The sequence below is a fragment of the Caretta caretta genome, chromosome 1 (assembly GCF_965140235.1).
Source record: "Caretta caretta isolate rCarCar2 chromosome 1, rCarCar1.hap1, whole genome shotgun sequence".
Lineage (NCBI taxonomy): Eukaryota > Metazoa > Chordata > Testudines > Cheloniidae > Caretta > Caretta caretta.
The window spans coordinates 118,613,912-118,639,237 of NC_134206.1; the positions used below are offsets into that span (position 1 = coordinate 118,613,912).

The window sequence follows — 25,326 nt, forward strand, 5'->3', positions numbered from 1 at the left end:
AATTCACACTCCTTGCTCCTTGAGGGGGAAATATGGGTTAAAAAAAAAAATGGTTTATTTATTTAAATAGAGATTACTGTGAGAGAAGAAGAGCTATTCAGGGAGTCTTTATCCAGGGCCGGAAAAAAAGCATAAAGAGCACAGCACAGGAGCTGTTAGAATCCATGAAACAAGATGAAATCCTTTGGAGGGCATATTAGATTTAGAAATTGGCTTTTGGCCTCAATCTCTGATCAACCCATTTCCAGTCCAACCCAGCTGGAATACCAGTATATATATTCCTGATATGGGTAGGTCTTTGTTCTGTGATGACTTATTTAATAATAACTATAATGCTTTGCTCTTCCATATCATCTTTCAGGATTTGTGAGCATTTTACAAACATTAATTACTACATACAACACTCCTGTACAGTAAAGTATCCTCAGGCCCATTTTGCAGATGGACAGCAATTAAACAGTTTGCCCAAGTCACACAGAGAGACAACGGCAGAGTTAGGAATAGAACCCCGGAATCCTGATACCTAGTCCCCCCTCTAATCATTGTATAACGTTCTGTTCCTCACCACTGTTGAAGTCCTTTGCCTGACATGCATCTAAAACTATTAAATAAAGTGAGCTGATGTTTCATATACAGTCATTTCCAGGGTTGCACTCAACTCAGTGGAAGTTGTAGACGTGAGCAGAGTGCAGAATTTGGCCTATAGGCTCCATTGTGCCTCTTTTCCCCTCCCTTGCAGTTTACCCGTTTCAGGCAACATTTTTCTGAAGACTTCAGTAAGAGGTGGACCTGAGAGTAAAATTTGGCCCTACATATTTAAAGTCTTTTAAAATTGTTAAAATTATATGGGACAAATACATTGATTATACCAGCACTTAAATCCAACCTTTTCCAAGCTAAATCTTGTCTTTTTACTTAATGTGCTGTTATGATAAAAATGTGACTATGTTAAAAGTAACACCTTCCTATTCATCATATCTGCTTCTGCTTTAACTCATATTTTCTTACTTTATTGCCACAAGTTTTTATTCCCATTAGCCCTGTAGCACCAATACAACTATGGTAGCTGGATTCTGTTTTGGCTTAGCACATCAGCAACAGCACTATCACCTAAGTTCCACCTTCAGAAACTTTCATGCAGAATGTGATGATGTAAAAGACAGTATATAAAAAAAAAAAGCTGGATTTTCAGATCTCATTTCAAATTTGTGGTACTGGCAGTTAGAAAAATCATCTTTTGACTTGTAAACTGAGGAAATTTACTACAGAATCAATGAAACACTAAAGTGTAAGCCCATGATGACAATTTTCTGACTGTGACTGTGATTTAAGTACATTTGGGTTTGTCGTATTAATTTTCCAATTTACAGTATTGGTATTTTTTTTTTTTAATATTTTGACTTACCTTAATGCTTAATTGGTGTGTTTGAAAGGTTCACATAACATTTCCAGGTCCTTATTCAATTTCTATGACATTTGCAAAATTTAACATCTTCAGTAGAGAAATCTATGTAGCACATGCCCAGTCATGTTCCCAATGACGTTTATGGCAAAACATCTACTGACTTTGGTGAGAGCATGGTCAGACCCCATTTGTTCCGCCATCTAAAGATCTTAAGTGCTTTCCTGCTTTGCATATTATGGACAGATACAAACTGTATATTGGCCTTTCTGTTCTAGCCCACCTGAAGGTAGCAATGCTGCTGCTGTTGCTGGAGTTGCAGAGGTTGCAGAGACGACGGCTGAGAAGGCTGTGATGCAGAAAACCCTGGATGTAACACTGCTTGTCCCATCAGCACTATAGGTGAACTGCTGCTGGAAGTCTGCAGCTCCAGACTTTGAAACAATTGTTGGTTTTGAGAATATCTATTTTAAAAAAAATCAAGAATAAACTGTTGAAAACTCAGATGTTATGTCAGGGTACTAGGGCTAAAATCCTTATCCTTAAAATAGTGTCACTGGAACTTTAACGATAGGGACCTCAATTTCAAACCCCATCTGAAAGACACCACCTCCAGCTGCACGTTTCCCTGAACAATATGTTGAGGAACTGGTTAATTACTGACTCAGAGGGAAGAAAGCCAGCTAATGAATTATCAGCCTAAAGTCCTGCATCTTTTTAGGTTTCCTGAGATCTCCGATTAACATAGGGTTCAGTTGTGAGCCACATCTGGGCCTGGTACAGATTATAAACCCTCCAGAACAAGGTCGGGGGAGGGAATGGGAGGGGGAAGAGATGAAGACCAGGGACAAGACTGTGAATGAGAAATTGAGCACGACTATGTTTCCCTCTTTGGTTTGAAAGGAACGAAAATTAATTTGGTTCATTTAGCAGATTCTCATGTAGCACCGAGATGTGGGCACCTGGTTCTTCTCTCACTTGCACTTGGGTAAATCAGGAGTAACTCCACTGATGTCAATGTGGTTAAACTGATGTCAGACAAGAGTGAGAGAAGAATCAGGCCCTAGCAATTCAAGGTGGGTCAGTACTGAAGCTGAGCTCAGATATTTAATATATTTCCATTTTGGTGGATCAGAAACTCAGCAGTGGGACAAGTACTAAATGTGAGAGAGAGAGGTCCATATTCTTGGCTTGCTAAAATCCCACTAGCACATTCTATTTCTCACAATAGTAATTTTAGATACTGAACCGACCAGAAAGGGTAAGATTAACCCTAGAAGCCTCTTACTCAAAGAGAATCAGAACAGTAATGCACTACTGATGTTTACTAGTACTGGCAGATCTCATTCTAAAAGGCCATGTGCTCTCAAAAGTCACTTCAGTGTTTTATTTTTCACAAGTAACATACTTAGCCTGGCGTCCAGCCACGCTGATATCTGAAGTGAGTCTTGAATTACAGGAACCAGGCATCATTGGCTGAATAGGCTGGCTGAGCAACAGTCTTCCACATGGAAAAGAGAACTAACATTACTGCATGAACATGTATTCCAAGTCACAATCTAGTTCTAGGTGATCTATTGATTTTTAACCCATTTTTCTTTCAAAGCATACGTATTTTCATTCTAGTGCAGTGATTTTCAGTGTTTTTTCATTGAACCCCTAAAAAGTTTTGAATGGAGGTGCGGACCCCTTTGGAAATCTTGGACATAGTCCACAGACCCCCTACGGTCCACGGACCACAAGTTGCAAACCACTGTTCTGTGGTAACGACAACCTTTCGCGGACCCTTTAGACATAGTCTGCGGACCCCCTGGGTCAGCGAACATACGGTTCTAGTACCTTTCACTCCATGACTTGTTAACATACCTCACCCTCCTTAGTGTTCAGAATCCTCATTTATCATGTAGTAAAATGATAAATGGATAGCCTTTTTGTCAGGGCAGAAATGATTAATTTATTAAAAATCATTTACCTCAGTTGTCGGTCCTGGCTGAAATCTGGACTAGCATGACACTGGTTGCTATCCTGTGCTATAACAGCAGATGGAGCCATGTTCACAGCCTGTGGGAGCACAACGGAATTGGTAAATTGTGAAGCTAAGCTGCTGGATGAGTGACTGGTGTTCTGCGTTACTTGTGCACTTCTCATTGATTTCTGATCCGAGACCACAATTTTTAAAACACACACACACACACTCTCTCTCTCTCTCACTCACGATTTTTATTATGGCAGGGGATATATGAGCAAAACCTACAGTGTGTTATAGGAGGTACCCTTGTGATATACTCTGATTGAACTTCAGAATAGAAAGGGCTGTTTGGGCAGGAGAAGTGAATGACTGACATGTCCTGATCTGGTACGTTACAGTAGTTTTCCTGGAAGTCTGGGGGCAAACTGGGGTCTGAGAACAAGTGTACAGAGTGAGGACAGGAAAGACAGTGAAAGTAGACAAGGAAAGGTAAGTAGTCCCTGACCAGTTTTTGGAGAAAGACTTAAAAATCACTTACTGTGATCACGTGACACAAGCATAGGAGGATGGCTGGGTCAGCATCTGTGCACCCAGGCACTCAGCCTGTGACCCAGGTTTTGAGAAGGAACTGTGTAACTGACCTCCTGGAGGGGAGCAGTCACACAGCTGACTTCTCAGGGACAGAGAAAGGGGTGGCAGAGGGTACCCCAAACCAGGTCCCAGTTAATCAGGATGCTATTCCTGATAAGTTTTTGGAAAGTAACTGTGTCTCTTTACATCAAGATGCCGCTCCAACGTCTGTAATAGCAGAGGAGTTGAGACCAGGAAATTGCCAGGTGGTAGTTTGTGAGAACGCAAATGACCCAACTGACAGAGAAGGGGGTGTTCTCCCCCAGGCTGGTGAAACACAGAGAGCAGTTATGGGAAAGCTGCTGGGAAAAAGTGAATCTGATCAAAGGGTAAACACACCTAGCCCAGAGAGCACAGATCACAGCCCTCTAGGGGGCAGGGAAGGACTCAGTGCTGGGAGTAGGAAATACAGGCTAATCCCAAAAGGGATGCTGGATTTCCTACATATGTACAGTCCTGGGGTTGGGAGACTGCCCCACAAAGGGCCAGCCAATGTGCAGGATCCCCCTGAACGCCTATCTTGCCAGACCCTGAGGCACCACAAAACCCTGTGGTGAGAAGCATCTAAGTTTGTAAGGACACTGAAAGTGTTAAGATCAGCTTAGAATGCGTTTTGCTTTTATTTCATTTGACCAAATCTGACATGTTATGCTTTGACTTATAATCACTTAAATCTACCTTTATAGTTAATAAATCTGTTTGTTTATTCTACCTGAAGAGTGCATTTGGTTTGCAGTGTGTCAGAGACTCCCCTTGGGAGAACAAGCCTGGTACATATCAATTTCTTTGTTAAATTGACAAACTTATATAAGCTTATAGCGTCCAATGAGTATAACTGGACACTGCAAGACGGGAGTTCCTAGGGTTGTTTCTGGGACCGGAGATATTGGCTCGTGTCATTCGCTTGCAAGTAGCTGGGAGCAGCTTACATGCCAGATGCTGTGCGTGAACAGCCCAGGAGTGGGGATTCTCACAGCAGGGCAGGGTAAGGCTGGCTCCCAGAGTCAAGGATTGGAGAGGCCTAGCAGATCACTGGTCCAGGCAACACCAGAGGGGAACGTCACAATTACCCTCACATATGCCCCACAACTATTTCACCATGTTTTATTTTACAGACTTTTCAGAGTATTTGACTCTGAAATCAGAGTACTGATTCAACAAAGCAGGCCCCGTAATTCTAAGAACCGGTTCTGGAAACACAGAAACCCCCAAGACAACACCAAAGCAAAATTAGAAGGGATCACCATTGTCATTAAAGCCCTGTGATGGGAATGAACCTTACTATGTACAGAAGGATTTTTTTCAGGGTGGAACGGATTTAAATCAAATTGATTTAAATCATTAGTCAGGAAGACTCGATTTAATCATGGATTTCTACATAAAAGTGCATTCTTATTGGTTGTTATAACCTTAATACATATTCTTCACAACTCAGAGATAGATGTAGGTTTCATTTTTAGAAGGTACATACTATACATTTTTAAAGTGATTTATTTTGAAAACTTTTCAGATTAGATTTACAGCTATATCAGAAAATGAATGATTGTTTGGTTATTTCATTTACCAAAGGTAATCGAAGCAGGTATTTATGGAGTCATTGAGAGGTGAACTATCTCCAATTCAACAGGTTAATCATTAATATTTGGAGGATCTTCTAGGAGGAGAACACCAACAGACAGACATTTAAATTGTTTTATTTAACTAAAAAACAACGTTATGCATTCTGGATTTTTTTCTTCAACAGCAAATATAATATTTTAACAAAACAAGAATATGCATTTTTGAATTTAGTTAAAGATTCACGTTTTTTAAAATCAGGTTTGTTTTTCTTAAAATTGTTTTTAACTAAAATGGTTAAATAAAATATAAAAAAAAATTAAATCAACTGTGTCAGCCAGGTCAACATGAGAAACTTAAAATATTGGCTTCTTCAGCTAACTCAGTCATCTTCACCTTCAATTTTCCTGTTTGTTCATAATCTGGAAAAGAAAAACAAGCTTTCCTGCTTTTTCAGGTCCCAAACGATTTCTCAATTTGGAATGAATTAGTCCAAAGGAAGAAAATATTCTTCCTACAGCGGCAGAAGAAGCTACTGCTGTTAAAAGTGAGATTATCACTTCAACAGTCTCTGAATCCAAGTACTTAAGTGACTTCCACCAGTTCACTTGTGTGACTTTTTTAAAAATATCATCAGCAAACATATATTTCTTGAATGGTTCACCCTTAGCTCTGAAGTTTATTATAGTTGGCATTATGGAAGGATGATTGCTGGATGTCCATGTCATAGCCAACTCCTCTTCTTCAGCAGTTAAGGTTTGACCCTGGTCCCAAATATTGAGACTATTTGCCAGAAAATGAGCTGGAGATCGTGCGTGTTCCATTTGTTTTTTTAATGCTTGTAATTTAACTCTGTCATTGCATATTTCGCTTTTTAAGCTCTCACTCAGTTCCTTCCAACTTTCAACAGCATCCGCAATAAAACAGCTATTTCCCTGCATTTTGTTCAAGGCTACAGAAATAGGCTTCAGGGTGCTCAGCATGTGTTCAACATTTCCCTTAAGCCCAGTGTTGAGAACTGTGGCTGTGAGAGTGCCATCTCTTTTTTCACAATTTTGTTCACAAACTGTCATCGAATTAGGCCAGTTCTTGATACAGTGCTCAAAACAGCCCACTGCTGAGTTCCATTGCACGTCTTGAGGGAGAGCTAGCTTGGTTCCTCCCACTTTTTTCAGAGCAGCTACTGCAAAGTGGTGGTTTGGGCAGGATTTTGCAGTTTCAATAACATTACCCTTTATTTCTGGAACACTGAAGTCTTTGGCTAGGAGGTGCATCAAATGAGCACTGCAACCCTACGTTATTAGCTTGGGACTCTCTTCACTCTCTTCAAAATAATTTCTTCTCATCTTGGATACATTGGTAGCATTGTCTGTGACTTAGACATTTGAGGTTTTTTTCAGTTTGTTATCACTTTTACTGCTACTTCTTGTAAGTATTCTGCTTTCTGTGCATTTCCTGATGTAGCAATTGTTTCTGTAAGGAAGACATTCCCGTCTTCTGTTGTCACACAAACACATGCAAGAGGATCATTGTGGACATTGCTCCACCCATCAAGACTCAGGTTAACAATTTCACCCTCTAAGACCTTTTGCACACTTCTCAATTTCTCTTTCATACACTTTATCCAGCAATTTGCCTGCGACATCTTCTCTGTTGGGTGGACTGTATCTTGGTCTTAATGACTGAACCGAGTTAATGAAGCATGGGTTCTCAGTCATACGGAAAGGAGGGTTTGTTGCATAAGCAAACTGGGCAATTTTTTCATCAATTACCTCTTTTTGTAATCTGCTGGTTCTTATCACAAACGTACCTATGGTTGTTTCTGGATGATGGAGATATTTTTTTCTTTTTGCTACAGGTGATATACTGTGGCTATGTGACATACATGATGTAACTGAAACACTATCACTGGCAGATAACTCTGAAACTACAGAAAATGATGGTGATCTTGAAGGTGGATACTCTTCAGAATCCTGCTTCAGAATGTTGAGGATGGATTCTCCTAAACAAAATAAGTCAATGCAGTTATTTAATTATTATTACCATACTGCTCATTCAGTATTACTCATTGCATTCACTGACATTCAGTATTACTTTAAAGGTGAAATCGTGAAAGGAAGATCTGCCTATTTCAGCTATTTTATTTTTTTTATCACAACTGCATCTAAAATAGTACCATAGAGTAACAACTATATTTTTTGCTCAAACATGAGAATTCAAGAATAGTCCAGAAGGAAGACAGGCAGTCCATAAGAAAGAAGTATGAAATAAAAACATTTACCAACCTGAAGATCCTGCATGTTCAGACATGTTCCTTTCATCATCTTCAGTGCAGCTTCCTCTTGAGAAGGAACACTTCTCATGATGTTGTTTCATTCGGGCAACCAGGCCTTGCATTTCTTTGTTGCACTGTTTGCATTTTTCAAGCATGGCCGTCTTACCCACAGGTAAAGGAACTTCATTAAAATATTTCCAAACTGGGTCTCTTTTAAGGCCTACTGCCATCATAGGTTTTCCCTTCTAGTGAGAGAATGGTATGGTAGATCTCAAATCAATGAAGGCTACATTCAGAAAGACCTCAAGACTTCTGGAAACAGTTTCACTGTCTGACGTCTGACGAAGTGGGTATTCACCCATGAAAGCTTATGCTCCAATACGTCTGTTAGTCTATAAGGAGTCACAGGACTCTTTGCTGCTTTTGAGCTATAATGTATCTTAATTAAAACTCTCTTTAGATAGGTTTTTTCCTCAAAAAGCATTTTATCAAAAAAATCTGATTTTTTTTATTTAAAAAAAAATCATTGATTTTTATCCACCCTGATTTTTTTTTTATTGTAAACCATGGTAGCATTTTATTTTAATAGACTTGTTATAACACAGGGGCACGGGAGGTTAAGAGATACAACTGCTTTGAAAGTAAAGTTGTAAATGTGTTCACCGAATAGCAGTAGCAGGTTAACAGAAATAGGGGTTTGTGCTGGGATTATGCTGAAGAGAAACAATAGAAATGGAGAGAAAGCGCTGCAATAAGGCAGAAAGATAACTATGGTGAGCAGACTTGTAGAATCACAGCTCTCAGTTACTAATAGTTAGAGTTTAATTTTAATTAGTTTAAAATTATTTTTTAATTTAATTAAATCTTAATTTTAATACAGTTTAATTTTATTTTTTTGGGCTGGACTCTGTTTCTCTTGTAAGATGGTGGTTTCAGTTCAGTTCCTTATGGGCAAGCCCCACACATCAACAATACACCATTATAACTGGCCATAAATAGGCTGTGTTGATGGTCTCAGGCCATGACTGACTGGGCGTTTCAGCGAACTAGCTACCAGGACAAGGTTAAAGCACTTTTTTGGGGCTGGAAAGGTTGCCCTGCTGTTGCAGATACTGCCAGTCTCTGTGGTTGTCAACCTGGCGCCTTTCATGAACAATAAAAGAAAAACAGGTCTCCACATATTCCCCTGTTTAAAACAGAAACAAGCTGGCTGCATAATGTTCCTGGTTTAGATCTTTAAAAAAAATCAGATCTTAAAGTAAAAGTAGAAAGCTGTGGGAAGAAGCTTTTGTTTAGAAGGAAAGATAAAAAAGGCCACACATTTCTATTTACAATACTGATGTCATTATCTGTGATCTTTCAGTAATGACTTCAGTGGCTTGTATCCACATTCATTTCTTTGTAATGAAATAATACGTTTACCTGGCTTGATATCACATTTGCCTCTCTTAATATTTGCTGGTTTGCTGGTTGTGAAGATGCAATTTGCCTTTGAAGTTGAGGACTGGGGATAAGCTGCTGCTGAGAAATGCCCCTGGACCTCTGCTGTAGGTGCTGAGGATCTGGCTGCTGTATGTTGCTAAAGCTCAGGGACACTGTTGGCTGTTGTAAAAACATCTGGAAAAAATAAGAGAACTTTTTTTTCTTTTTCTTTGAAATAAGATATCATATCCTAAAAGGGAGATCATAATATTTCTTAATTAATTACCATTGTGCTATATTTAATTGTGAATCATATGCCCTTTTTAGAATATACATTGTGCAGTCTATTTTTTATTTTTTTTAAAGTATATTCACTGTTCATGAATGCTGCCCAAAGGCTGAAGTCCTCTCTACACACAGCAAAGCACAGGAATGTAGCAGCAGTTCAATGGGCATTAAGTCTGTTCTGGAGGGACCACCTGTGGGGATAGGAGAGTAATTCTGTGCCCATTCAATCCTTGGCTTCTCTTTTTAGCAAAGAAAGCTGAGGCTGCTTTCAAATTTGTCTCCGATATTTCAACACCATAAAGGACTGTCTGGCTGAGTCTTTTTAATGATGTCACAGCCAGGCACAAGTTCCCAATGTTGCATGGCTGGGCCCTTGTCACTGAAAAGATATGTATGGCTATGTCTACTCTACGGAGCCAATGTCAGCATAGTTATGCTGGCATAGCCCCCTAGCGTGGACACAGAGTCTCAAACTTCATTGCACTGCAACCCTTTTCTGACAACAAAAATTACTACACGACCCCAGGAGTGGGGACTGAAGCCTGAGCCTGCCCCAGGCGGGTGGGAGCAGGCAAAGCCAAACCCCAGGGCTTCAGGCCCAGGTGAGGGGCCTGTAACCTGAGCCCTGCTGCCCAAGGTGAAGCCTTTGGGCTTTGACCCCTGGTGGTGAGGCTCAGGCTTCACCTTCAGCCCCAGGCCCCAGCAAGTCTAATGCCAGCCCTGGCAACCCCATTAAAATGGGGGTGCGACCCACTTTGGGGTCCCAACCCACAGTTTGAGAACTGCTGTGGATTCTCAAACTAATAGAAAGAAACACCCCCTGCTCCTGCAACGATATCAGCTATATCGGCCGCAGCACTCTTCCCCCAACATAGCTGCATTTACACTGGGGGGTAGGTCAGCATAGCTATGCGGATCAGGGGTGTGGTTTGTTCATGTCCCTGACCAGCAGAGCTATGCCAACATAACTTTTAAATGTAGACCAAGCCTTAATAAACCGGTGAGCACTATACTTTGGTCTAGCTTCCAGTCAGAGAACTATTTCCAGGTGTTACGCCCAGCCAGGTCATGAGGGGCACTTAAAGTATTATGACAAAAAGCTAACAGAGCACCTGTTATCTACTCAGTGGTTCTGTAAACAATTTGACACTACTTATTTTACTGCAAAGTGATGCAGTCTTAAAAGTTGCAGTTTCTTTTGTTTTTCTAGGGGCTATTTCTTCTGCTACAGTAATGCAGAAAACAAAGTCATCATTTTAAATAGTATCTTATTAATGTTGCAAGTTGTCTTTGTAGTGTTTAAAACTTAGTCAGAGATTGACATGCCACATCAGAGGCTGCTTGACCAGTATATAGCAGAAGGCATTCTTGGGTCAGATTCTGATTTCACACCAGTTTTACACTTACGTAAAACTATTAACTTCAGTGGAGTTACTCATGATTTACCTTGGTTTAAGTGAAATCAGAATCTCAACTCCTTATCAGCCTCATGCCTCACAACGCATCTGACGTATGTCCAGTAAGGTACACCTTGTATTACCAATTCCCTAAGCTGTCATATCTCTTACACTTCCTTTTTGGAAAGACAACACACAGAGCTGACATGGTAAATTGTGTTTCCTTTGTGTAAGTATGTTTTGATGCATCGTGTAAGTACATATTTACCTAATTTTTAAAATACATATTATTTGTCCATTAAATTATGTTAGTTTAAAAATGTCTGTATTATTTTTATTGAAAAAAAGATCCACTCCCAACCTGACCTCTTTTATGCCAAGTTTTAGCTCAGAGAAAAAGTTACATTTGAATTACAAACCTCTAAATTAAAAGCAAGAAGTAAAGTAACTGTCCTTGTGGCAGTTTTTCTATAGGCCGAAGACACCTTCAAAAAAGTTTGTATTAAATACATAGGTCATGTAATGGAATTGTGACTGCTCACAGGAGGTCTGAAATTAGCTCATAGTGTTTTATATTTTGAAACATAGCTCATTAAAAGATGCTAAATTAATCTGGGGTTCTTAATCATCAGTTCAAAGGGCTTCACTAAAGAGAGGATCAGAACACTGGTCATGCAGGTGCAGTGGATATTTCAATTTGCTAGTAAAACTTAAAAACAAGAAAACATTATATACTTGGTACAACATTTACCAGTAATTTTTTCAGAAAATATTTAATTTATGGTAGCCCTATCTGGGTTCCTTTTAAATACAGTGATAGCACAGCATAAAATAACTACTAAAATCTCACAAAGTAGAAAAAAACACTCCTCAGACTGAGCATATCCAAATAGATAAACTAGCAATGCCATCTCTGAACTGCATATAATGACATGTCTCAGGACTGTTTTGCAGAGTGCGAGGTCAGGAGAAGCATCTTGCAAATCCTTCTTAATTGGCCATCTTGTTAGCATTCTCAGCCAAGGAGTGAATGGACGTGGAAGCACAGCTGCTCTCTCATTCCTAGAGGGATTTCCTCCACCTCATACCTGAATCACATTGGCAAGGCAATGAGAAAGCTTGAACTGCCACTGTTTGACTCTCGCTGTTCCGTAGAAAACCAGAAATTTTTACCCTCCAGGTCTATCAAGCCAGCATCTTTTATCAATACTATCGTTTTGGTAAAATGGACATTGATGAAAGGCATAGGACTAAGAGCCAAAGATTCATTTACCTTCAAGAGACCGACTTGCAAATTATTCGTGGGTACTGATGTTCTCATCTGTAATTCTAGCACGCTGGTCACATTCAGCCCTTCTGCCTTTCTCTAGATGTGCTCGTCATTAACTAGACTATTTTTAAATCTGGAGCAGGCACTGCAATCTTTCAGACATCTGAGATGATACTGACTGCTCCTGTACTTCCATTTGTCAGTAAAAGCAGTAAAAGAGACGTAATGGGTTTTTTAACACTTTTGTCCAAGGACCAGAGCCCTCCTGCTAGTTCATCTTTCATCACACAGGGCTCTTGGAAACAGTTACTAATACACAGTACTGGGCTCAACATCTCTCCAACTGAGAGAGTATTGCTTGGCTGACTTCTGCACTACAGTTCTGAAGATCCTGTGTATGAAATGAAAATAGGGCTAGTTTCTCCACAGAGCTACCTGTTATTCAGCATGGAAGGGTGAAAATGGGGAATGCCAGTGAGAGAGCTGAAGGGAGAAAGTAGAGGCTGTATTACAGGCTCCCTTCCTTCCAGGGAGCAGAAGGAAGTCCCTCCATGCTTACAACATGCAGCATGCTGTGTTCTCTATGTGGCATATTCCACTCAAACAGATACAGAAATCGGTGTGATAGTAAATCCCCTCCATTTGCACCCAATTTTATGGGTACAATCAATGATGGACAGAGATAATCAAATTCAAACATCTCCCTACCTGACCTATGAAGCGCCGCTTCCTATTAACAGGACCTTCAAACGAATATCCCACCTTGTCCTTAAGTATGTGTGGCCTGAAGCCCTTGCAGATTCTGCACTTTTATTTGATGTGAGCTTCCCCGAGGCACTTTAAGCAGCTCGTATGTGGATCACTCACTGGCATCGGCTTGTGACAGGAAGCACATGGTTTCAAACCAGGGGACCAGGGTATGCCCTGTCCCTGGGACAACGTCCCAGATGGGACCCTAGCTAACTAAGCAACTACAGCTAACTGAACTTATTTACAACAAGAATGAGTCCAAGAAAGTTCATAGAAAATAACACTAGGAAGCTTGCAATCACAGGAGACATCCCAGCAACCATCACAGGTGGTAAGAAGGAACTGAGAGGGCATGGGGCTGGCAGTGCCCCTTATACCGGCGCATGAGCTTGGGGTTCCAGGGCGCACTAGGATACCACAAAGGGGACCAATCCCCAACTAAATCATCCCAGCCAGGGCTTTCTCAAGCCTGACCTTAAAATCTTCTAAGGAAGGAGATTCCACCACCCCCCTAGGTAACGCATTCCAGTGCTTCACCACCCTCCTAGTGAAAAAGTTTTTCCTAATATCCAACCTAAACCTCCCCCACTGCAACTTGAGACCATTACTCCTTGTTCTGTCATCAGCTACCACTGAGAACAGTCTAGATCCATCCTCTTTGGAACCCCCTGTCAGGTAGTTGAAAGCAGCTATCAAATCCCCCCTCATTCTTCTCTTCCGCAGACTAAACAATCCCAGTTCCCTCAGCCTCTCCTCATAAGTCATGTGTTCCGGTCCCCTAATCATTTTTGTTGCTTTCCTCTGGACGTTTTCCAATTTGTCCACATCCTTCTTGTAGTGTGGGGCCCAAAACTAGACACAGTACTCCAGATGAGGCCTCACCAATGTCGAATAGAGGGGAACGATCACGTCCCTCGATCTGCTGGCAATGCCCCTACTTATACAGCCCAAAATGCCATTGGTCTTCTTGGCAACAAGGGCACACGGTTGACTCATATCCAGCTTCTCATCCACTGTAACCCCTAGGTCCTTTTCTGCAGAACTGCTGCTTAGCCATTCGGTCCCTAGTCTGTAGCGGTGCATGGGATTCTTCGTCCTAAGTGCAGGACTCTGCACTTGTCCTTGTTGAACCTCATCAGATTTCTTTTGGCCCAATCCTCTAATTTGTCTAGAGCCCTGTCATAAATATAAAGGGAAGGGTAAACCCCTTTAAAATCCCTCCTGGCCAGAGGAAAAATCCTCTCACCTGTAAAGGGTTAAGAAGCTAAAGGTAACCTCGCTGGCACCTGACCAAAATGACCAATGAGGAGACAAGAAACTTTCAAAAGCTGGGAGGAGGGAGAAAAACAAAGGGTCTGTGTCTGTCTGTATGCTGCTTTTGCCGGGGACAGAACAGGAATGGAGTCTTAGAACTTTTAGTAAGTAATCTAGCTAGGTATGTGTTAGATTATGATTTCTTTAAATGGCTGAGAAAAGAGCTGTGCTGAATAGAATGACTATTCCTGTCTGTGTGTCTTTTTTGTAACTTAAGGTTTTGCCTAGAGGGATTCTCTATGTTTTGAATCTAATTACCCTGTAAGGTATCTACCATCCTGATTTTACAGAGGTGATTCCTTTACTTCTATTAAAAATTTTCTTGTAAGAAAACTGAATGCTTTTTCATTGTTCTAAGATCCCAGGGTTTGGGTCTGTGGTCACCTATGCAAATTGGTGAGGATTTTTACCAAACCTTCCCCAGGAAGTGGGGTGCAAGGGTTGGGAGGATTTTTGGGGGAAAGACGTGTCCAAACTACGTTTCCCAATAAACCCAGATAAAGTTTGGTGGTGGCAGTGGAAATCCAAGGGCAAAGGGTAAAATTAATTTGTACCTTGGGGAAGTTTTAACCTAAGCTGGTAAAAGTAAGCTTAGGAGGTTTTCATGCAGGTCCCCACATCTGTACCCTAGAGTTCAGAGTGGGGAAGGAACCTTGACAGGCCCTCTGTATCCTATCCCTACCCTCCAGCAAATCTACCTCTCCTCCCAGTTTAGTGTCATCTGCAAACTTGCCGAGGGTGCAATCCACACCATCCTCCAGATCATTAATGAAGATATTGAACAAAACCGGCCCCAGGACCGACCCTTGGGGCACTCCGCTTGATACCAGCTACCAACTAGATAGACATGGAGCCATTGATCACTACCCGTTGAGCCTGACAATCTAGCCAGCTTTCTATCCACCTTATAGTCCATTCATCCAACCCATACTTCTTTAACTTACTGGCAAGAATACTGTGGGAGACCGTGTCGAGAGCTTTGCTAAAGTCAAGGAACAACACGTCCACTGCTTTCCCCTCATCCACAGAGCCAGTTATCTCGTCATAGAAGGCAGTTAGATTAGTCAGGCATGACTTGCCCTTGGTGAATCCATGCTGACTGTTCCTGATCACTTTCCTCTCCTCTAAGTGCTTCAGAATTGATTCCTTGAGGACCTGCTCCATGATTTTTCCAGGGACTGAGGTCAGGCTGACTGGCCTGTAGTTCCCAGGATCCTCCTTCTTCCCTTTTTTAAAGATGGGCACTACATTAGCCTTTTTCCAGTCGTCCAGGACCTCCCCCGATCACCATGAGTTTTCAAAGATAATGGCCAAATCACCCCTTCTCCATTACCCCAATCTCCCCCCACCCCCCAGTCTGTCCTTCAGTGAGCACTCCAAGCCAAGGCATCTAACAAAGGCCTGTTTCAATCAGTGTTCGAAGTCTAATGGATCAGCATTGCCTAACATGAGTCTCTCCATGACACAGCAGCTAGTTCCAACTGGCTCTTGCCAGAGCTCTTAAAGGTGCAGTTCTCCACAACTCCCAGCGAATCGCCAGTTTACTCTCCAATCTTCCCACCACAAAAGTCTCCCTCCACAGGGGATGTTTGCACTGCAGCTGGAGGTGTGATTTCCAGCTTGAGCAGACGTACGTGTGCTAGCTTTGATCCAGCTAGTGTGCTAAAAATAGTAATGTAGCCACAGTGGCGCCGGCAGCGGGAGGTGATAGCAGCCTGAGTACGTACCAAGGATCTTGGACAGGATTGTACTTCAGCAGAAAGCCCATGTTGCCACCCGTGCCACCGCTGCTACACTGCTATTTGTAGCACACTAGCTTGATGCAGTCTAGATACACCCTTACTCAGCTGGAAAATGGTCAGTGCTGATGTCAGAGTGCTCCCAGCCCTCAAATGCTCTGAGTCAGAGGGGGGCAAACTATGGCCCACGGGCCACTTCCGGCCCGCAGGACCCTCCTGCCCGACTCCTGAGCTCCAGGCCTAGGAGGCTCACCCCCGGCCCCTCCCCTGCTGCTCCCCCTCCCTCCGCAGCCTCAGCTCACTGCACCGCCGGCACAATGCTCTGGGCAGTGGGGCTGCGAGCTCCTGGGTCAGCGCAGCTGCAGAGCCCGGCCTGACCCGGTGCTCTGTGCTGTGCGGAGGCATGGCTGGCTCCAGCCGGGCGGTGTCGCTGTAACGCCGCCAGCCACCAGTGCTCCAGGCAGCGCGGTAAGGGGGCAGGGAGCGGGGGGTTGGATAGAGGGCAGGGGAGTTCGGGGTGGTGGTCGGGGGTGGGGGTGTCGTTAGGGGTTGGGGCGCTCAGAGGGCAGGGAATGGGTGGGCGTTTGAATGGGTGCAGAAGTCCTGGGGGTGCAGTCAGGAAGGAAGGGAGGTTGGATGGAGTGGCGGGGGGCAGCCAGCGGTAGGGGTTCCAGGGGCAGTCAGGGAAAAGGGATGGTTGGATGGGGCAGGGGTCCCGGGGGAGGGCAGTCAGGAATGGGAGGAGGGGTTGGATGGGGCACCAGGGGGCAGTAAGGGTGGGGGTTCTGGGGGTGTTCAGGGGACACGGAGCGGGGGGGGGTGGATGAGGCAGGGGCCCCGGTGGGGGGGCATCAGGGAGTGAGAAGCAGCGGGGGAGGGGAAGGGGAATAGGGGGCAGAGGCTGAGCCACGCCTGGCTGTTTGCGGAGGCACAGCCTCCCCTAACCCGCCCTCCATACAATTTCCGAAACCCGATGTGACCCTCAGGCCAAAAAATTTGGCCACCCCTGCTCTGAGTGTTGCTCCTCCAGCTGTTGCTCTGCCCTGGGGGAAGTACAAAGGCATCTGTGCCATGGTTACTGGTGGCGTAGCCACTGGAGGTAGGTGCCCAGAAGAGCTCAGTCCTGTGCTCTGGAGGTGAAATTTTAGGCTCCACGCTCGCCACCTGCTGTTCTGCTGCCTGGCTCCAATGTGAATCTCTTCCTTCAGGGCTGGCCCTTGTGGGAGGCTATGGAGGGTCTGTGCCCCACATGGCTGATGAGGGGATAGAGGTGGGCAAAGCATGGCTGAGAGCACAGTAAAGATTCTGCTCTACCATCATACAGCAGAACCAAATGAGAAACAAACCACCCAGGCAAGAAATTATTCAGAGCTGGACTGGCAGGCCAAAGCATTCTGGGTAAGATCTGTGGAAATAAAACCTTTGTGGCCAGTCCCAGGGTATTGAAAATACATGCCGTTTGGTCTAGTCTAGCATATCCTCCACTGAGGGACCGTATGCCAGTGGTATAAATTAGAGAGCAATTCAGCATCTTTAAACTTATGCTGGGGCTGGGCAGCATAGGATTGGGGTAATTTTTTAGTTCAGGGTTCCACTGCCCTTTAATCCCCTCAAAACAGGCACCCAGACGGCCTCCGTGTTCTCTGTGCTTGGTCTCTGTGGGCACAGTTGAGAATCTGGCCCATGGTCTTTTGGTTACCACAATCTTCCTCCTCTCTGTGAAGGTATCATCTTGTGTATTGAAAAATTCTAGTGAAAATAGTATCAATTTCCCATATTTGAGGAAACCATGTTGGGATCTTCCACTTTTTTCTAAATTATGCAAACACTGGATCAGTGCATATGAATATTTAAGACTTGAGCATGAGAGAGTAATGCAATGTGCCCAATTACAGGGAGAAAGGGAGATCATCCTTTTGCTATGTATAGTAACAACAGCTTTCAGAAGTGTGCTAGGATTCTGAACTAAGAGACCAGTTAATTGCAGAGAGGCTTTCATTTCCCATTTATCAAAATCAAGGCACTGGAAGATGTACACGGATATATGTCTTCCTATATGTTTGTGCAGTTCCAAGGACAATGGCCTTCAGTCCTGGATGTGGCTTGTGGTTGCTATGTTACTATATTTACAACAACAAAAACATCACCACCATAGATTCTAAATGGAATGACTTAAGTAACAGGATTTCTGATATGGGACTATTAACCTCTTAATCACAAAAACCTACAAACTTATTTATTTAATGTGTGACATTGTATGAAGTGATTTTTTATAGATGCTGACTATGAGTGAAATCCAAAACTCCCATTGACTTCAAGAGGGCCAGGATTTCACCCTGTATGTTTACAATGCTACTTGGCTAATAATTGATTTTGTGATGTGAGTTTGGGGTTTGTGTGTCCATAATCCTATCAATATGATAATCAGAATGGGACAAATTCATCCCCAGTGCAACACCAATACCGAGGATGATTTGACCCAATATTCTTAGTTAAATTATCAGGAAGATAGCAGTAATTCCTCCTCCAGAAACAATCTGAGATGCTGGGCAATGTCTCCACTAGTAGTTAATGATACGTGAGTTGTACGGTATTGTTTATATAGTATAGTAGATACAGGTAAAGATAAGACGCCCAGGTCCAATGAAGTTTCAGTCTGAAGGCAAACACAAACTGGGGTGTGCACTTTATAGATGGAAGATTTTGTGGGACAGGTGGTTTCTTCAGCAGTTTTTTGAAGGCCAGGGAAGGTGTTTGGCAAATGTTATTTGTGATGCACTTCCAAGAGGGGAAGGTGGCATGCAAGTAGTCACAGATTTGGGAGTGAGTGAAAGAGACAAGCTTGGGTGGAGCATATGCAGGGTTTGGAGTGCAGAAAAGTAGGGAAGGGATGTAGGCAGACGCAGAGCTGTTCAACTTGATACTGAGGACTAGTAGCTCTAACTTGAAGCAAAAAGTGAATAGAAGCTAGTGAAATGAAGACCCCATTAAGCAGTGGTGATTTCATTGTCACAGCCTGAACACCCTTCGATGAGAATGGCTCATTCTGAAGTCTCAGTAGATTAAAATACTCCCATATATGAAAAACTAATCTGAAAGACCACCAGCCCTTCCATTTCTTCTTGTGACTGCTGGGACAAGCCCTCCTATACAGACAGCCCTTAGCATGTCTTGATTTTTGTGACTGACAGGCTCCTGATGAATTAGTTTTCTCAAGTTTAGATTTCTTTGACTCTGCAAATAAAATGAAAACAGCCCACACTAAGAAATACAGAGTCTGAAAACGGTCTATTTGCCTCTTGTGATGACACTGACATTACTCACCTGTATACTGGAATCTTGGACCAAGCAGAGCTGTTCCTGTATTTTATGGAGCTCTTCCTGCTGCCACCGAATGTTGGCCTGCAGGATCCGAGTTCGCTGCTCCAGCTGTTCCTTGATCGTCTGGAACATGTTAAATTGTGCTGAGAACTTAAAAAGAGAAAACAAACAACCATGTCTCTTTCTTGTCATTATGGTAAGAATTGTGCTCTGTGCTATTGTATTCTGTACGTAGTGCTTGGTTTCTTGTTTGCAAAATGAAGTCAAAATATATTTTTTATATATGCTAACATCTGGACACCATGGAATCTTCTTTTCTATTTTCCATCTCAGGCATATCTGTTCAAGTGATAGAGCTTCATCGATATTACCCCAGATTACATTGATCTCCTCCTGAAGGTGGTTCTTTGTTATCTTATTAATCATCAGATGGTACTTTAGTGCTTAAGTCTAGACAGATTCACTGACATCAATGGTGACATTTCTAACCGTAATTTGTATGTGATTGAAAAAGGGGTCTATAAAAGATCCATAGATTGTAACACAGCTTGGGACAGGATGAGTGGCAGACTGAACCCCAGTATTGATGAGCATCACCTTTTTCTGTTTGTTGCTCTGTGATCTTAGATGCCTCATCTTTGATTAGTAAATCAAACTGAGCCTGACCATTTGATAGAACCCATTCTTTACAGTTCTAAGGGGGGGGGGGGGGAGGGGAGGAGGAGACTCAAAGGGCAGTCTGGTATTGGTGAGTCTGTACGGCATATTGGATTTCAGTGGAGCTATGCTGATATACCAGCTGAGGATCTAGCCTATCATATTGAGATTTCATTCACAGAACTGCTTCACTTTAAAGCAGTTCCATATATGAAGGAAAATACCTCCTCCCCCATATTCTCTCCAGCAAATATCCGAATTATCCATGTAAACTTTCTGAAGGGGAGAAGTGAAGAAAACTTTAAAATGATTTTCCTTTGTATTTACACATATAGAAGAGGAGGTAACTTTCCACCAAATCAAAGGTCACTGTTCAGAGAGATTTCCTTGCCCCAGCAGTCCTCCCATCTTCTCATCTTCATTTAGTATGTTCTATGTTGAGATTAGTTGGCAAAGGTCAGAAATTGGGATATTGGGACATCCCACTTTCAGTTGCTGTGAGAGATCTCTGGTCTCCACGCTGACTTCAGCAGGAGTGGGGAGTGCCCAGTGCCTTGCAGGATTGTTAACTGAAGGTAGGCAAATATTGAACCATGTGTTAAGTTGAGTTTTCCCTATGGCATTGGTATCCAGAACATTTTTGCCTTTCAACAATAGCCCCATCACGTTAAATCCAGCACCTCTGCTCAACTCGAAAACAAACTCGATATTCCTTTTAGGGTATGTCTATACTACCTGCCGGCTCGACGGGCAGCGATCAATCCAGCAGGGGTTGATTTAGACGCAATAAATCGACCGCCGAGCACTCTCCGGTCAACTCTTGTACTCCACCGGAGCGAAAGGCACGGGTGGAGTCAACGGGGGAGCATCAGCAGTTGATTCACCGCAGTGAAGACACCGCAGTGAGTAGATCTAAGTACGTCGACTTCAGCTACATTATTCACGTAGCTGAAGTTGCATAACTTAGATTGATCCCCACCGTGTAGACCAGGCCGGACAGGGCTAGCTCTAACTCTTATTCTATCCCAAATAGAAAATATTAACCTGACTCATGGGTGAGTGAAAACCCTCTGTTTGGAGTATAAGATAAATGGCTCCAAAAGAGCATCAAACTCCACTTGCTCAAGCCTGACCCAATGTTTCTCTGGATCCCCTTGGTACTATGCCATTACGGAACTATGCTATTCAGCAGTATATGATTGGATTAGGCAAAGATAATCCCTGCTCCACCATGGATCTATAGAGGTGGGTTTGTTTTTTAAAACTAACTTGTGGAAACTAGTTCCCTCATATGAATTCTATTACTGAGGCTTGAAACTCCTCTCAGTCCTTAAAAGGCACCTCTTCTATCAGACAGTTTTGAAAGAAAAAACAATTTTAGGCAAATGGTTCATTCTGACTGTCTAACCAGGTTATAAAATACTCATTCCAATTTATATGGACTTTTTTTAGATGCTTTGGAAAAGGAATGTGATTTTCCTCAAATAATTTTCTAATAAGAAATAATTTGTATGCCTAGATATTAGTTTTAAATTTGTTGTGCAAAGTAAAAGCCAAAAGACGTTGCTTCTGATGGAAATAAATTATTAGCATTATTTTTATTCAGCATGTTCTCATATTTAGCTAGATTTAGCTAGATTAGCTAGATTTTAGTATTTCATTCCATATTTTTCTCTTTGTGTTTCTTCTTTTACTAGCACATTTAAACAAAAACAATTAGCTGGTTTGTTAAACATATGTCATTAAGGGCAGAAGTTTAGAAACACTTTTGTTTTTGTTCAATTAATCTTTCTGCAATCCTGTGATTCAGTGTAGAAAACAGAGTTATACTACAGCCTAGCAATGGCACCTACCAGGAAAAGGTTCCATTGTTTTCCTATGAGGATAGGTGAGCAGCCTTGAACCTGTACCTTACAATATTTACCTCAAGATCTGTTCAAGTAATTAGGAAACAAGCTGTAAACTTACAACAAATGACAGAGCTTAACTCAAGGCATTCCACATACTACTCTAACCATTCTAACTATTTCACTCCATGCATCTGAAGAAATGGGTTTTTTACCCAGGAAAGCGTATGCCCAAATAAATCTGTTAGATTTTAAGGTACCACTGGACTCCTTGTTGTTTTTATTCTAACTCTATGATCAGTGCCTGATTAAATTACTGATCATCTTCACTTTAACAATTCTAAGTTTCTGTGGTGTACTCAGAAAAGTGAAAAACACAAAATACCAGCTTTCCAGACAATAATAAATAACAAATATGGCTAAATGTGAAAGACCAAATCTGTGAGATATTTGGATGCAGCTTATCATCATTTTGTTCACGATTTCGTGTGTTAATATGAAAGACAGCAACATTTCTACTCTTTCTTTCTGCCTTTTTAGTAACATCTGTGCATTCTCAGGCACAATAATGACTATTATTCATTCATTAGCATGCACTGTGTTTTGGTGGGATTTTTTTTAGTGCATTACTGTGAAAAAGACAAATCAACTAATATGTTAATAGATAGGATTTTGTTTTTTAAGATGATCATTTACTTTCAAACTACATTCAGTCATAATTGTGGTTTAGATTTCATTTTAAAAACCATAGGCTAACAAGCAGGTCAGACATAACACTGTATTTAGGCCAGGACAAAAATATATGTTTAAAATAAAGTCCTCATAGGCAAAGCATTTAGAGTATGTCTACGCTGCAAAAAAATCCCCTGTGACAGTGAGTCTCCAAGCCCAGGTCAACCGACTCTGGCTCCTGGGGCTTGTGCTGGCAGGCTAAAAATAGCACTGCAGACGCTCGGGTTGCAGCCTGGGCTCTGAGCTCCTTCCCCTTTGTTGCGTCTGAGAGTCCAGGCTCCAGCTCAATCATCTACACAGCTATTTTTAACCTCACAGCGAGAGCGTGAGTCAGTTGACCTGAGCTCTGAGACTTGTTGCCACGGGGTTTTTTTGGTGTGTAGACACATACCTTTGCACATAAGCCATGTACATTGGTCAAACTGGACAGTCTCTGTGTAAAAGAATAAATGGACACAAATCAGATGTCAAGAATTATAACATCCATAAACCAAAAAGAAAAGGAGTACTTGTGGCACCTTAGAGACTAACCAATTTATTTGAGCATAAGCTTTCGTGAGCTACAGCTCAGCTCACGAAAGCTTATGCTCAAATAAATTGGTTAGTCTCTAAGGTGCCACAAGTACTCCTTTTCTTTTTGCAGATACAGACAGTGGGTATGTCTACACTACGGAATAAGGTCGAATTTATAGAAGTCGGTTTTTTAGAAATCGGTTTTATATATTCGAGTGTGTGTGTCCCCACAGAAAATGCTCTAAGTGCATTAAGTGCATTAACTCGGCGGAGCGCTTCCACAGTACCGAGGCTAGAGTCGACTTCTGGAGCGTTGCACTGTGGGTAGCTATCCCACAGTTCCCGCAGTCTCCGCTGCCCATTGGAATTCTGGGTTGAGATCCCAATGCCTGATGGGGCTAAAACATTGTCGCGGGTGGTTCTGGGTACATATCGTCAGGCCCCCGTTCCCTCCCTCCCTCCCTCCCTCCGTGAAAGCAAGGGCAGACAATCGTTTCGCGCCTTTTTTCCTGAGTTACCTGTGCAGACGCCATACCATGGCAAGCATGGAGCCCGCTCAGGTAACCGTCACCCTATGACTCCTGGGTGCTGGCAGACGTGGTATGGCATTGCTACACAGTAGCAGCAACCCCTTGCCTTGTGGCAGCAGACGGTACAGTACGACTGGTAGCCATCATCGTCATGTCCGAGGTGCTCCTGGCCACGTCGTCTGGGAGCGCCTGGACAGACATGGGCGCAGGGACTAAATTTGGAGTGACTTGACCAGGTCATTCTCTTTAGTCCTGCAGTCAGTCCTACTGAACCGTCTTATGGTGAGCCTGCAGGCGATACGGACTGCTAGCAGTCGTACTGTACCATCTTCTGCCAGGCAGGCAAGAGATGAGGATGGCTAGCAGTCGTACCGTACCATCTTCTGCCGAGCAGCCATAAGATGTGGATGGCATGCAGTCCTTCTGCACCGTCTGCTGCCAGCCAAAGATGTAAAAGATAGATGGAGTGGATCAAAACAAGAAATAGACCAGATTTGTTCTGTATTCATTTGCTTCCCCCCCTCCCCCGTCTAGGGGACTCATTCCTCTAGGTCACACTGCAGTCACTCACAGAGAAGGTGCAGCGAGGTAAATCTAGCCATGTATCAATCAGAGGCCAGGCTAACCTTCCTGTTCCAATAAGAACGATAACTTAGGTGCACCATTTCCCATTGGAACCCTCCGTGAAGTCCTGCCTGAAATACTCCTTGATGTAAAGACACCCCCTTTGTTGATTTTAGCTCCCTGAAGCCAACCCTGTAAGCCGTGTCGTCAGTCGCCCCTCCCTCCGTCAGAGCAACGGCAGACAATCGTTCCGCGCCTTTTTTCTGTGCGGACGCCATACCAAGGCAAGCATGGAGGCCGCTCAGCTCACTTTGGCAATTAGGAGCACATTAAACACCACACGCATTATCCAGCAGTATATGCAGCACCGGAACCTGGCAAAGCGATACCGGGCGAGGAGGCGACGTCAGCGCGGTCACGTGAGTGATCAGGACATGGACACAGATTTCTCTGAAAGCCTGGGCCCTGCCAATGCATGCATCATGGTGCTAATGGGGCAGGTTCATGCTGTGGAACGCCGATTCTGGGCTCGGGAAACAAGCACAGACTGGTGGGACCGCATAGTGTTGCAGGTCTGGGACGATTCCCAGTGGCTGCGAAACTTTCGCATGCGTAAGGGCACTTTCATGGAACTTTGTGACTTGCTTTCCCCTGCCCTGAGGCGCATGAATACCAAGATGAGAGCAGCCCTCACAGTTGAGAAGCGAGTGGCGATAGCCCTGTGGAAGCTTGCAACGCCAGACAGCTACCGGTCAGTTGGGAATCAATTTGGAGTGGGCAAATCTACTGTGGGGGCTGCTATGATGCAAGTAGCCCACGCAATCAAAGATCTGCTGATATCAAGGGTAGTGACCCTGGGAAATGTGCAGGTCATAGTGGATGGCTTTGCTGCAATGGGATTCCCTAACTGTGGTGGGGCCATAGACGGAACCCATATCCCTATCTTGGCACCGGAGCACCAAGCCGCCAAGTACATAAACTGCAAGGGGTACTTTTCAATAGTGCTGCAAGCTCTGGTGGATCACAAGGGACGTTTCACCAACATCAACGTGGGATGGCTGGGAAAGGTGCATGACGCTCGCATCTTCAGGAACTCTGGTCTGTTTCAAAAGCTGCAGGAAGGGACTTTATTCCCAGACCAGAAAATAA

The 25,326-nt window shown here is 43.1% G+C and overlaps 1 protein-coding gene across 4 annotated transcripts in view; it reads right to left on the minus strand.

Moving 5' to 3' along the window:
• The window catches only part of NPAS2 (neuronal PAS domain protein 2), a 199,227-nt gene that overhangs the window by 1,952 nt on the left and 171,949 nt on the right, over positions 1–25,326 (minus strand). For 2 of the 4 annotated variants that reach the window (XM_048857779.2, XM_048857768.2), the window contains 5 exons: positions 19,338–19,484; positions 9,256–9,450; positions 3,375–3,463; positions 2,811–2,903; positions 1,686–1,866 (listed from right to left, as the gene is read on the minus strand). In XM_048857779.2, coding sequence (XP_048713736.2) covers positions 1,686–1,866; positions 2,811–2,903; positions 3,375–3,463; positions 9,256–9,450; positions 19,338–19,484 — 705 coding nt within the window. Of the gene's footprint in view, positions 1–1,685; positions 1,867–2,810; positions 2,904–3,374; positions 3,464–5,137; positions 7,561–9,255; positions 9,451–19,337; positions 19,485–25,326 lie in introns of those variants that run through there. The other 2 variants (XM_075130506.1, XM_048857798.2) reach the window with 2 other exon arrangements.